Source organism: Argentina anserina, chromosome 1 (genome assembly GCF_933775445.1).
Source record: "Argentina anserina chromosome 1, drPotAnse1.1, whole genome shotgun sequence".
Taxonomy (NCBI): Eukaryota; Viridiplantae; Streptophyta; class Magnoliopsida; order Rosales; family Rosaceae; genus Argentina; species Argentina anserina.
Window position 1 is genome coordinate 2932155 of NC_065872.1, and position 12353 is coordinate 2944507.

The following is a 12353-nucleotide window of genomic DNA, read 5'->3' on the forward strand; positions in this document are numbered from 1 at the left end:
TGTCGTGCATGATACTCACCCAAGTACCCTATTTGTATTGGTAACACGATAAGGAAATCTTAGCTCATCGAGTTCACAACCACCACAGCACACCACCTTGGATTAAGAATTACTCTCCAAAAATTTCACCAGAGAATCGACTAATATACGCACAAGGCAGTAGAGAACCTCTACCGCCACCACAAGAGCGACACATCACGCATCCCATCATACTCACCAAACTTACCGTCGAAAATTAATTACAACTTCTTGCTTCCATGAGTGGTATGCCACAATTTGGGGTTCAGACAAGAAGGTGATTATCTCACATCGGTGGAACATGAAAATCAGGCGAACTTTACAGCGCGAAATCCAACACGACCACAACTGAGACATACTTTACCCCCTGGTTCATACATGCCTCAAATGCAAGACATATGGTCCACACAAATGCCCCCGTGCATCATCTAAGATATTGGTTCCTCCCACCGTTGCAGTACTAATAAATTTAGAAATTACTTCAACAGAACCCGATATTAGGTACACCATCCCCTCAAAACTAATCCAAAATGATCGCTATACCACCACTCTAAACAGTTGTTTCTTTACTTTCATTAAGAACTCTCCTGGCCAACGCATTCGGCCAAAATAACTTCTCTGCAAGCAGTAATATAATTGGGTACTCTTTATTGTAAAATTTATCCCTTGTTGAACACTTCAGTCAACTTCTCCTTATCCAACAATAAACAATCTGATGCATAGAGGAAAAGAACCTCTAAGTCTCCAACATTAACGCCACTTGTACTTGAAAAGAAAATTTGGTTCTCAACCATTTCTTTACCAGTTGGAAGGTGCTTGTCACGAAAAAGAAATTCGTTAAAACACCACTAAGCTAAGGTCATCTCATACCTTACCTTTAATAGAGTTACTTCACCGCCATTGCGTCTCGTTTGGACCTGTGGCATTGTGAAGTTCCAATCCTCAATACCAAAATGATTAAATCCTGAAAGACCAGCGTTCTCAATTAAATGCTCATCTAGCAAAATAATTAATTCATATCGCCACATTGAGATTTCTCCATCACCTTATATTTCTTGCTCCCCCAAGAACAATGCGTAACATCAATTATCTAAAGCCGAACCAAAACAAGTTTGGAATGTCACGTCAACAAAATGTGAATCTCATTTCAATAATTGTATTACCACTTATGGACGTATCATACGCCCTACCACTCTGTTACCAATAGCGTTAGAGATGCTAGTCACGAAAATTTTCGTTAACCAACTCCAACCTATGGTCTACACATCTTTTACGTGAATATAATATCTCAACCTTGTTAGGCTTCAACTTAGGTTAGTTGCATAACTAAAATCTAGTCCTCAACATTTAAACACTGAACATCCCTCAACATAGGGTCAACGCTCTCTATCAAGTCTCCTTGACAGTTCTCTGCCCTGATAGGAAACTATGTACTCAAACCTGTTAGCATTCCAGTATCTGGATCGCATGTCAAACTCAGGGTGTATTGTAGCCTCTCTAAATTGATCACACCAGTCATTAAGTCTTTGAATTCATTTGTCCCATCCATACGGAGTCTTCGTTATAGGTGCTATAACACAGTATCCCCGGGAACGTCTCACTTTACTCAGACATCACAACGATGTCTGTGATAGCTACTTCAGATCCACATACTCAACATATGCTATGACTCAAGCTCTCATGGCATTATCCGACTCGAGTCTGAGATACGAAACTCTGGTTTCCTGGGTCTACGAAAGAACCCACTATGTCCAAACAATCAATCACCGCATACTGCGGCCTCACCCAATCGATTCCTCAGATCACATCATAGTGTGGTCCGGAATCACTATCAAATAAGCAGAGAACTCTCTACTTCCAATCACAATAGGATAAGCCTTTCATTGTCTCCAATTTCGAGGAACACTCCAAAAGTGAAGTGACACATAAACAGTTTCCCATAGGCGTAGAAATCAATCCTAACCCCTCCACTGCCAACTATCAATAAATGAATGTGGCTATCATCGTCTTCTCTAACTCAGAGTACTCAATCATTACCAAGTAAGTCCCAATACTCTCGATCCAATGGTCCGCTACAATACGATCCAAGCGTCATGAAATGACAGCACTAGCAGCTCACTCATGTCCTTGATCAACCTCAACACACGACTATCGTCTCTAACGATAACAACAAGATCAACTTGTCTATCCAGTGGAGCAGCCTCCTCATAAAGGTTCTACACATTGCGGACTCGACCTGTAGCCCTAACTCGGCCTCGACCTCTCGTCCGTCCTCGACCCTGTCCACGACCATTTTCCAAATTCATCACCATTCAACAATTAACACTCAGTCATACATGTGAAGTCTCGAATTCGACAAAATAGATCCAACCAATATCAATCATGAAATTTCAGAACAAGGTGAATCATCAGAGTATCGTCACAATACTCTCTACAGGACCAAACCATAAGGTATGGCTCCTAACACTCTCGCGTACCCGAAAACATATCAATACCGAGGAGCATGTGATGGGAGCCCGCCTGCAGTCGGATCATCGCTCCCGGATGGTATTGATAATCGCCAAATACGCACTTAGGCTCTGATACCAACTGTAACGACCCCAAAATTTCGAGCTTAAAAACTCAAAATTCTAAAGTCGTTAACCACAAAATAATCTCAAATAAATCGAAATCATTTAAGTGTAACAGCGGATCAATTCTGAGTTCTCAATACAACTCAGACAACCAATTATTACAACACAATTTATAATCCATACGTAAAATGGAAATGTAATAATCCTCACAAATCACTTACAAATATCGCAAATGAAATTACACAAATCCTCACACACAAATCCATGCTAAAACCTCACCACAAGTAGGATCCGAACGACTTCGAGCCTCTGTAGTCGACACTCAACCTCCACTAAACAGCACCTGCGGAATTATCCCCTACACCATCGAATTGGTGCACCGGGAGTGTAAACACAAACCCGGTAAGCTTATAGCTCGTATGAGTAAAATCACCATACAGTTCGCATATCAATATATACGAAAGATCACAAAACAACAAATATAAATGCCCTCATGAGTCAATAGTCAGCCCATCTGGTCGACCCAAAGAAATATGAAATAAAACGCTCATGAGGAAATTAAGTAACCCTTCTGGTTACCCAATGCATTTATAATACGGGTACCAAGAACGCTGGTACACATCTGTTACCCCTCTCGTAATACACCGCTGATATTGGATAGCCACCCGCTACCCAACATCCAAAACAATCTGAGTACCCATGAGCAGATAACCACCCGTTACCTCGCATGCAGTACTACTCTGATATTGGGTAACCACCCGCTACCCAACATCCAAAACAATCTGAGTACTCATGAGTAGATAACCACCCGTTACCTCACATGAAGTACTATGGTGATATTGGGTAACCACCCGCTACCCAACATCCAAAACAATCTGAGTACTCATGAGTAGATAACCACCCGTTACCTCACATGAAGTACTATGGCTGACAGACTAGAGCTCTAACTGTATCGTAACTTTCGCCCGGCCAAAGGCTAGGTTCCGACTTGCCAAACACGTACAATAATCTCACATCATATTGTACCAATCACATCCGAAGACAAATCAACATTTAAACAATCTCAATGTTAAAAATCACGTACAATAATCTCACATCATATTGTACGTTTTAAAACTTTCACGATATAACCACAATAAAATCATAACAGTATATTATATAGCAAACTATATATATTCGTATTTATTTACCATTTATACAATATATACATAGTCCACTATATCCTATACATGTCATATTTCATAAACATCTGAAAATTACGTACGATAATCTCACATCATATCGTACCATTTGAATCACATACACATGCCAAATTTTTCTGTCACTGAAATGACTATTTTTAATGAATTAATAACAGTACGTAATTTAATGAACTATATATATGTACTTATTACCATTATACTGTATATATGTAGTCCACTAAATTATATACATGTTGTAATTCATTTAATAAACACACTTGCAATATGTTGAATCACCACGAGGGTAGATTTGTAATTCAGTGAGATCTTACTCACCTTATCGACTCGAGCGTAAATCCTCAATTCCCGATGATAATTCCTTTCCTCGATTAATGATCACCTTAAAAGAATAAGAAAAGAATTTAGAATCGTTTCGTAAACCTTTAAATGCCGTAACAGTATTAATTGGTTACTGTTCAGCAATTTTCGGTTTGACGAAATTACTGTTCACGGTTCACTATTCACGGTTACTGTGCAATACTCAATTAATACGTATTTCTGTACGTATAAGTACTATATACGTATTTCTGTACGTATAAATACTATATACGTATTCCTGTACGTATAAATATTAAATACGTATTTCTGTACGTATAAATAATAATACGTATTTATGTACGTATAAATATTAATACGTATTTCTGTACGTATAAATATTAATACGTATTTCTGTACGTATACGTACGATTTAAATGTAAATACAATCTCAGTAAATAAAATTTACTATTTACCTTTTACAAATTACTTTTTACATTTACTGAAAGTAATTTATATTTACATTTACCGAAAGTAAAATTTAATTACATTTACCGTAGTAAATAAAATTTACATTTACATTTCAGTAAATTACCAAAATACCCCTATCGGAAAAACACAGTCGCACCACCGCACGTGGCGGCGCGTGGGGTACACGCGCCACCCGCCGGCAGGCCGCGCGTGGGGCACACGCGCCGAGCCCAGGGACGGCGCGTAACACGCCACCGCCGCCCCATTTCACTCCCTTTTCCTCCCCTCTTCTCCGCCACGGCCTCACGCCGCCCCTAGACTATCCCTAGACTCCTCACGCGCCGCCTCTAGGCGGCGGTCTCTCCTCTTCTTCCCCTCTGCCGATCTCCCACCAAAACGCCACAAATCGTTCCAAAAATACATCAACAACATCACAATGACCAACCTAGCTAAACCTCACCTCGATTTGACCTTAGAGACGTCGGATTTCCGCCGGAGAAATGGCTACAGTAATCGAGCCGGGCTCGGTGTGTCACGCTGCTTCCCGGAGGCGAGGCGGCGTCACGAACTCGGGGGGTCCGATGCGGAGGCCTTTGCGACGTCGTAGGGCGAGGCGGTGCAGGCCACGGAGAGGTGGAGGCCGGAGATCGGGGAGAGAGTGAAGGTCGGGGTGAGAGGGAGAGAAAACGAGAGGGAAGAGAGAGAGAGAGAGAGAGAGAGAGAGAGAGAGAGAGAGAGAGAGAGAGAGAGAGAGAGAGAGAGAGAGAGAGAGAGAGAGAGAAAGAGAGAGGGAGGCGGGCTGAAGAGGGGGTTTCCAAATATGGGAACCCTAGCTCTAAATCATTCCTTATATACCCCCTCCCAAAATCGGAAACTAACTTCCGTCGTTAATAAATTTTTCGTACGTCGTCCGATTCGAACGCGTCACATATCCACGAACTCGTATCGACGAGCTCTACAACTTTCGTGAAGAAAGTTTTCGCAACCGAGCGACGGAATAAAAGTCGATAATTTCGTTCGGAAACGTAACGTTTTTCTTAATAAACGTTCCGAAAACGTTTCCGTTTTTTCGTTTCAAAACATCGCAAACAATAGTTTCATTTTATTTGAAATTCCAAAACTTAATAGAATTCAAAACAATTCACATATTGTTTTAAAATCTAGGGTTATTACACTAAGTAATGAAGTATTTTATAATTTTTTAATTCAAGAATATTTTAAATATTTTACGTAATGTATTTAGTAAAAATATTAAAATTCAAATAAAATAAATGATGTATTAAATATGAATGCGTATTTCAAATTTCTCTTGAGTTTATCATCGACTTTTCTAAACATCGCTTACTTTCTATTATATAGAAGGGCAACATTGTCTCAATATATGTCATCGGTACTCGGTGTCGGCCCAAAGAAAGGAGACGAAAATGGCCCAAGATATCTCTGATTTGTGTCATTTCTTTGATTATATATGCATACAGCTAGCTGCTAATAACAGGTAACATGGCTTTTGCTTTAATGCTTACAAACAATAATACGGATATATCATGATTCTTCTCCTATGATGCCTAAATATGTGCTTGTATGCCAACACTACGAAGACGGGAGGTAAATGCCCAGCTTGGGAAATGAAAGCTATTGCATTTTAAGTTGTCTTCCTTGCTGGCTCTGTGTTCTTTGTGAGGGAAAATTTTCGGCTGACTAAATCATAGTCTGGGACTTTAGTGACTGCAAGGTAGGATTGCGAAAGAACTGAGTTAGTTCCCAAAATGAATGAATGAAACACAAACAGAATATTTTATGAGCCTGAAATTACCATCTCCATATGATGCCATAGTAAGAGGGGTCGATAAAAGCTTTTGAACAGTTGTAGTAATATCTTCCATAGAAACCTCATCTACAGCCTTCATGAGCTGCTCCATTTTCCTATCAAACAAGTAAAAACAATAATAGATATATATCGACATACTCTTTTTAAGCAGTTTATGCGAAATGAAAACACGCAAGCAGGAATTGGTATTGACTACTGAGTAGCTCCTCTAAAACTGTGTGCATGAGAGGGAGAGGGATACTGACACTGGCAGTGAGTAACTTAATTTCAGTAAAGACTAGAACAACTCAATTTGCAAATGCAGGTTTTGCACATAATATCAAATCATATATTATACTGGCAATGACAAAAAAAGGACAACTATGCATGCCAAAGGTAATCTGACCACTCATTTTCATTCGAGAAAACAACTAACAAGCAAGGTTCATGAGAAAATATCATAAACAGTCATGTGAAAGGCCATACCATTCATTGTAAGTTAGGATTTGTCTCCCCATATCCTCTACTACAACCATCTACAGAATCAAAATGACAATTAAGAAAATAACATTTACAGAATCCAGATGCCTATATATACAGATCCTACAAGAATAAATAAAATATGGAAACTATTATTAAGAATATTATATTATTAGTATTGTGTACATACTCTCGATTCCAAATTCATAAGTATGGAAGACTTCATCGACTGTTTGGCCCGATCTAGCTGTACCACGTCAACTGTGGATAAAAGAAACGAACATGTCAGTGACAAGTTTCCAATTTCGAAGTAAAATAAGGGATGCTAAAGAATTAAAAAAAAAATCAAGAAGCCAAGATAACCTTCTCCCGGTGTTGCAAGCGCAATAAGCTCATTTGCGGCTATATCAATGGCTGCTGCCACATAATTAGAACTCTGAAATCCACAAATGTTTGCCAAAATCACTTATCACTAATCACTAATAAAAATAGCATGCTATAAGACATACAATTGAGATCTGAATACTTTTAAAAAGACAAAGGGACTGCTTATCATGAAAAAGACAACACAAATTCATGGTATAGCGACACCAAAACAGTATCCAAGACAACTAACACATGATTTTCAGGAGTTGCTTACAGTAGAAGTTTGGATGCCAAATATACCACTATTGTTGTAGATGCTATTGATTGCTGACATCGACTTAACCTCGGGATTTTTAGCCAACACACGAATATCTGCTCGTTGCCTCATTCCAACAGCACTTGTATTTAGATGCCGAGGTTATTTAATTATAAAAATAGAAAGAGAGGAAAAAATGCGGGCAGTTCATTTCCAAATGAATGATGTAGCTGATATATAAAGTTATGAGATCCACTATTTCGGTGCACTGTCACATCACACAAGTTAGGGATCCACAGGGGTTGAATGAAGAGAGGAGAGAGAAACTCATGCATCTATGCACTAACATATGCATAAATTCTGCTCAAGCTAATGTCCTAGTTGTATTTGAAACATGAAATGCTTGTTTCTGCGTATTCTACCACTTACATAATCGCGAGTTCATCCCTTTTCTAGGTCCGCCAGATGAATAGGATTCACCTCCTCCCATTAGCATCTACAATAAGATAGCTACATCATTGCTTCATCAGTAAACCATCTAAGGGTGTAAAACAAATTGTGTGATGTGATATAACAAAATAGTGAAATACACTAAAGAGATGCATGATAAAGACCTCAAGAACATTCAAAATCATCGCATCCTTCATTCTAAGCCATCCACCAGGAAGTTCAAATGCAAGAGCAAAATGAGTATCCTGTCTTGCAAGGAAAACCAAATTTATAATTCAACGCATGAACAAGAAATGGGGATAATATACACAGATGTGATACATACCCCTGACTCAGCTTGACAACGGTAGTCACCTCCTGTATACACAGACTTTGGCTCCTTAGCAAGAGGGACACTGGGAAGATCTGACAAAAGTGGTTCTGCAACTTTTAGAAGTTCCTCATGTTCAACACCACAAGCAGCCAGCACCATCTGAGGAGCAGTATAATTTTCCTGGAAAAATCCATTCAAATAGAGAATGATTACACACCAACTAACAAGCAAACATACAAAGCTAAAGTTGACAGCATGGAGCAGGTAACTATAAAACTTACGGCAACGAATCCATCCAAAGTTTCACCATCTAGTCTACTAATCAAAGATTCGTGGACCAAGAGTGGATTTGCCAGTCCTCCCTTATAACCAACAGAGTGAACTGCTTCCAATACAAGAGCTTCAGGGTTTTTGGAGGCTTCACCAATGTCATTTTTCACCCTGCAAAGCTGCAAATGATGATACAATAATCAGCTGCAAAGCATAAAAATTCTCAGACGACACACAGAACAAAAGGATTGTGAAAACTTACTTCTTCTTTCACTTCCCAATCAAGGAAAACAGGATTTCGAACTGAATCAATAAGCAGTTCCACCATTTCAGGAACATAAGTCTTCAGAGAACTAATGGTGTAACTCATCTGCTCGCGATACGCCGACGCTTGAACAGTGCCACCAATGGCCTCTACCTCCCGCACAATACGCAGATGACTACGGTTTCTTGTGCTCTTGAAAGCCATACGCTCCAGCAGGTGCGAGGCCCCGAATGAACCACAATTTATATACAAGCCTATAGAAGCTGTAGGTATCTGGCAAACAACCATCCAACAACAATGAATCACATAACACACGAAAACAACCACTTCCACTCATACCTCAGACTTCATGGAAGCTATTTTGACACCATTAGGCAGAGTAGTAATCTTCGGCTTCTCCGGCTGAACATAATCCGGCAATGCAGGTGGAATCTTAACACCTTCAAGAGGGATGTCCAGTGGAGGCATAGTCGTGGACCGTCCTCCGGTCAGCCAACCAAACAAACCACCCAAAGGAGACGACGAAGGCTTCGCCGCAGCAGCGGTGGCTGAACTCGGAACTTCACCCAATGTCGAAAACCTAGCCACTCCCCTAATGCCTATCCTTCCCTATAACATTCAACACCAAAGCATAACATAGTCATATATTCACAATCTATCATATGATTCATATCATAGCCATGACAGGCATTAAAGCATATAAGCCTAGCCTAAATCAAACCCTAACTTGAACTAAACAAGCATTAAGCTCAAGAATCTTACTTAAACTAGCAAAATCCAACTTTACTCTTTCAGATTCTCATTCTTTGATCGAGTTTTAATTTTTGCTCTGATACTTGAATTTCTAAGCTTACAAACAGCTATTAGAGTTTCGGCATTACTAAAGAAACAAGTGAATCAATAACGGGGACGGTCATCGGAAAATAATCGCCGGCGATCAGTGTTAGTTGGAGAAAGAATCAGAGAACGTACGGAGCGAGGTTACTGACCTTGAGAGCCCTGAGGCGTGACGAGGCGGTTTTTAACATGGCGGCGACGCCGATAGTAGCTGATAAAGCGTTGGACTGATTTCGGAGGAAGAGAGAGAAAGAGAGAGGGGAGGAGGAGAGTGGTTGCTTTGTGTGTGTGAGCTCCGCCACTGAAGGCGGAGGAGGAGGGAAAAAGACGTGTGGAATTTTCTAGAGGGGGAATTTTGGGCCGTTCGATATTCTGACACGTGTTGTTCTGGACAGATGTAATGGTGCCAAGTCAGCATATTGTGCACTCATAGTACCCGAGTTTTGGGTTTACTGGTTCAGTAGTCGAAAATAAAGGTGAATTTTCTTCTTTTAGTTGCTTGGATAACAAGAAAAATCTCACGAAAGAGAGGGATTCGTCTATCATGCAGTTCTTCATACGATGCGGATGAAATTATCATCATTCAATTTTCATAAAATTAGATCTTGTGGTCCTCATTATACTTCTTTCTTTATTTTTTTGTCTGTTTTTTTTCACACACATATAAATCGATCTGCATAGGTTGCATGCATGTTAGAATTTTCCCGAAAGAGAGATGTATTACTAAGAGTTTCAATGACAAAAAGATGAAGACGATTCTGTGTTATTTTTTTGACAAAATATTCTGTGTTAATAGGCTTTGATATCAAACATATAAACACAAATGTAAATAATACACTCGTAGCTATATAATAAGTCTGGCATAGCTAACATGTAGTAATAAATTTGGGTGAGCAAAAATTTGAGTATGGGTATGAATTTTGACTCAAATTGTGTTGTTTGAGATGCCCTAACACGTCTTGTAAAACTAACATCATTAGACATAGATAAAATCATGTGATTTCACGGATAAAACATATTTAGAATTAATAAGAGCTTTGTTCATTCATTTGAAATCAAGTTTCTTGAATATAACGCTATGTATATGTACAATCCATAATAGATCTCTCTTTAAAATCTGGAAATTATTGTTGTTTTTCTAGTTTCCATAATTGCTTTTGCCATAGGTTTCAAAGAAAAGAAACTTAGAACATGAGAACTAAAATGAGAGAAGTATGCAAATCATATATGTCACTGCTTATGCATATATTTGAGTATCTAACTTAAGGGTTAGCAATGGGCCGGGTCTCGGCAACTTTTTTATGAATTTTAGGGCCGAGTTGAGTTGGGCTTGTTTATAAAATCAAGACCCACGGACTACTCATGCGTTTTCAGGCCTTATGGGCTTTTTCAGGTCAAGTCAAGTTTTTTGAATGGACTCGACTAGACCTATTATATTTATGTGTAATGTATATTAAAAAAATATATGGTAATCATTTAACTAAATATAGTACAAAAAAATTAATATATACAACATATAAATACATATAAAATAATTAATTTTAAAAATGAATGAGTTTTGGACTGGTTTTTGATCGGATTTTTTAGGGCCGGACCAGGTTTTGGCCTTATATGCTCCAATAAGTCGGGCTTTGGGCTAGGCCGAGACTTTGGACCCTTGGCCTTTACCTAACCTTATACCCATAAGGCCGGGCTGTAACTGGGTTTTGACCGGGCCAAGTCGGACCTTGGTCTGAGCTACCCACTGGCCAAATGATAACCCTTTCTAACTACATTCCAATTAACAACTACTATATATTTTTCAAGAAATTCAGCAGCTAATAATGCTTTCCCCCCTGATTAGTGACACTAATTGTTAGTTCAGAAAAACAAAGTTGTTCTGATAGCTAAGGTTGGAGCAAGAGCCATAGAGTGGTATAGGATGTTTTCATGTTTCCTTGCTTGACGTGAAAAGTAGGATAACAAAAAATGGCACAAAAAGACATGAACTAGGAACATTTTGAATGGGCACATAGGGCTATAGGAGCACTGCATAAAAATGCTCGTGTAACATTTTCTCGATGAAGCTTGTGCACGTAATTTTTATTTTCAGAATATGTAATTTCAAATCCTTAGACCACAGTATTGATGTCTATATGACAATTACATGATTGACCAAAAAAAAAAGATGACAATTACATCAACCAACAATATATAAGATGCACCACTTCTTTTTCCCAAGACACAAGCAATATCCACTTCTTTCTACTCTCTACCCTTTTTCTCTTGAGCACTATTACATAACTACATATACATCGACAATTAGAACATGGTGTACATGATCCTAAATTTTGGATGTGGTACTCCTGGCGTCTGCATTCTTGACTTTCTTTCTTACTCGGTCTTGGTTCCTCAATCAGATGTTGAGGGCAATGAATTGAATCATGGTGTTCGTTTAATATGGAGATCGTACGTGGATGCACAACAAATTGGCTAAATTTTATGAACAGTATAACCTGATTCCTTTGATGTCATGTTCTCCTTCCAATGCTCAAATTCAGTTCTGCCAAACACCACTTGCTTGATCCCCACAAAGCTGCTCAGATCAAGAAAAAAAGAAGAAGCGGAATTGGAGGTTAAACGAACTTGCCAATGATTCGTATTTTCAGTTAAGGTACATCCATAATAGAGAGCGAGATATCTTTAAAATCTGGAATTTGTTGTTGTTCTAGTTTTCATCCATTAGCAAGCAAATTCGTATCATCAAGAACT

The 12353-nt window shown here is 39.0% G+C and overlaps 1 protein-coding gene across 2 annotated transcripts; it reads right to left on the reverse strand.

The window, feature by feature from the left end:
* Positions 1-5970: 5970 nt before the first annotated feature.
* Positions 5971-9887, reverse strand: LOC126783099 (mitochondrial-processing peptidase subunit alpha-like). Of its 2 annotated transcripts, XM_050508503.1 has the most exons (13): positions 9755-9887; positions 9105-9374; positions 8763-9038; positions 8512-8679; positions 8243-8410; positions 8082-8162; positions 7897-7963; positions 7486-7583; positions 7209-7281; positions 7036-7106; positions 6852-6901; positions 6372-6481; positions 5971-6283 (listed from the first exon to the last, which is right to left on the reverse strand). In XM_050508503.1, exons 1-13 carry the CDS (start codon positions 9791-9793, stop codon positions 6201-6203), a joined length of 1554 nt encoding a protein of 517 aa, XP_050364460.1. In that variant the 5' UTR covers positions 9794-9887; the 3' UTR covers positions 5971-6200. The 2 variants fall into 2 exon arrangements, with proteins under 2 accessions (XP_050364460.1, XP_050364466.1); XM_050508509.1 differs by lacking the exons at positions 7209-7281; positions 7486-7583.
* Between the last annotated feature and the right edge of the window lie 2466 nt (positions 9888-12353).

Coding starts and splice junctions, on each gene's coding strand:
- LOC126783099 (XM_050508503.1), bottom strand. CDS start 9,793: ATGTTAAAAACCGCCTCGTCACGCCTCAGGGCTCTCAAG. Junction 9,039..9,104: donor TAGCTTCCATGAAGTCTGAG/GTATGAGTGGAA, acceptor GTTGTTTGCCAG/ATACCTACAGCTTCTATAGG. Junction 7,584..7,896: donor AGGGATGAACTCGCGATTAT/GTAAGTGGTAGA, acceptor GGCAACGAGCAG/ATATTCGTGTGTTGGCTAAA.